The sequence below is a fragment of the Microtus ochrogaster genome, unplaced genomic scaffold (assembly GCF_000317375.1).
Source record: "Microtus ochrogaster isolate Prairie Vole_2 unplaced genomic scaffold, MicOch1.0 UNK6, whole genome shotgun sequence".
NCBI classification, from domain to species: Eukaryota; Metazoa; Chordata; class Mammalia; order Rodentia; family Cricetidae; genus Microtus; species Microtus ochrogaster.
The window spans coordinates 6,495,316-6,496,163 of NW_004949104.1; the positions used below are offsets into that span (position 1 = coordinate 6,495,316).

Sequence of the window (848 nt, forward strand, 5' to 3'; positions counted from 1 at the left end):
GCCCTGAGTCTCGGCCGGACCGCCCGGCCAAAGTGCATAAGCGCCGGCCCCGACCAGAACCATCAGCTCTGGTGCAGAATGGGCTGGGCTGCACCGCCCCAAACGTGGCCGCGTTAGCATCACCCCCTCGAGGCGCCGCCCGGGCCTCGGGGGTCCGCGTCCCGCCCCTGTGAAGCGCCGCTTCCCAAGCGTGCAACTCACAAAGTGAACCCAGCAGCACGACAAGCGCGACCGGAGGGGCAGGCAGCCGAGCGCTGTCCCCCGCGGCCCCGCGTCCGATCCCCCATCCCCGTCCTCCCCCCCCGACCGGGCCCAGGCCGCGTTTGGCCGCTCGCCGCTCGCCACCCGGGCCGGCCCCTGCGGCCGCTCGCAAAACGCGGCGAGCGGAACCCGCACGCGGAAGCGCCCGTCGCACTGAGCATGCCCAGTAGCACAGTCGACCGGAGGAGTTTTTTTTTTCTTTTTTTCTTTTCTTTCTTCTTTTTTCCTCTCTTTCTTCTTCTTTTTCTTTTTCTGGCTCTCCACTAGGAGGCCTGTCCCCCACCCTCAGCTCAGACCCCCGTCATCCCCGGACCTGAGCAGCTAACCATGGCCGAGGTGCCCGGCGCCGCGTTGTCCCAGGCGGGTTGGTAAGTACCGAGTCGCGCCGGCCGCTCGGCCCGTGGGCTCGGGTCCGGGAGAGGGGGGACGCCGGGGGGCGCGGCGGGGAAGGCGGACACCGCCACCCGCCCCCGTCCTCTCGGGAGCCCTCGGAGGCCGGCTCCGCCCCCGGCGCCACGCGGAGCTCGGCGAGTCCCCCCTCAGCTCCCCTCTGGGGCGGCGGCCTGCGACCGGGAGCGGAGCGGCGG

The 848-nt window shown here is 71.1% G+C and overlaps 1 protein-coding gene across 2 annotated transcripts in view; it reads left to right on the plus strand.

Annotated features, from left to right (window-relative positions):
• The first annotated feature begins 470 nt into the window (after positions 1-470).
• The window catches only part of Tdrd3 (tudor domain containing 3), a 145,597-nt gene continuing 145,219 nt past the window's right edge, over positions 471-848 (plus strand). For both annotated transcript variants that reach the window (XM_005366058.3, XM_026788750.1), the window contains exon 1: positions 471-629. In XM_005366058.3, coding sequence (XP_005366115.1) covers positions 589-629 — 41 coding nt within the window. In that variant the 5' untranslated portion in view covers positions 471-588. The remainder of the gene's footprint in view (positions 630-848) is intronic.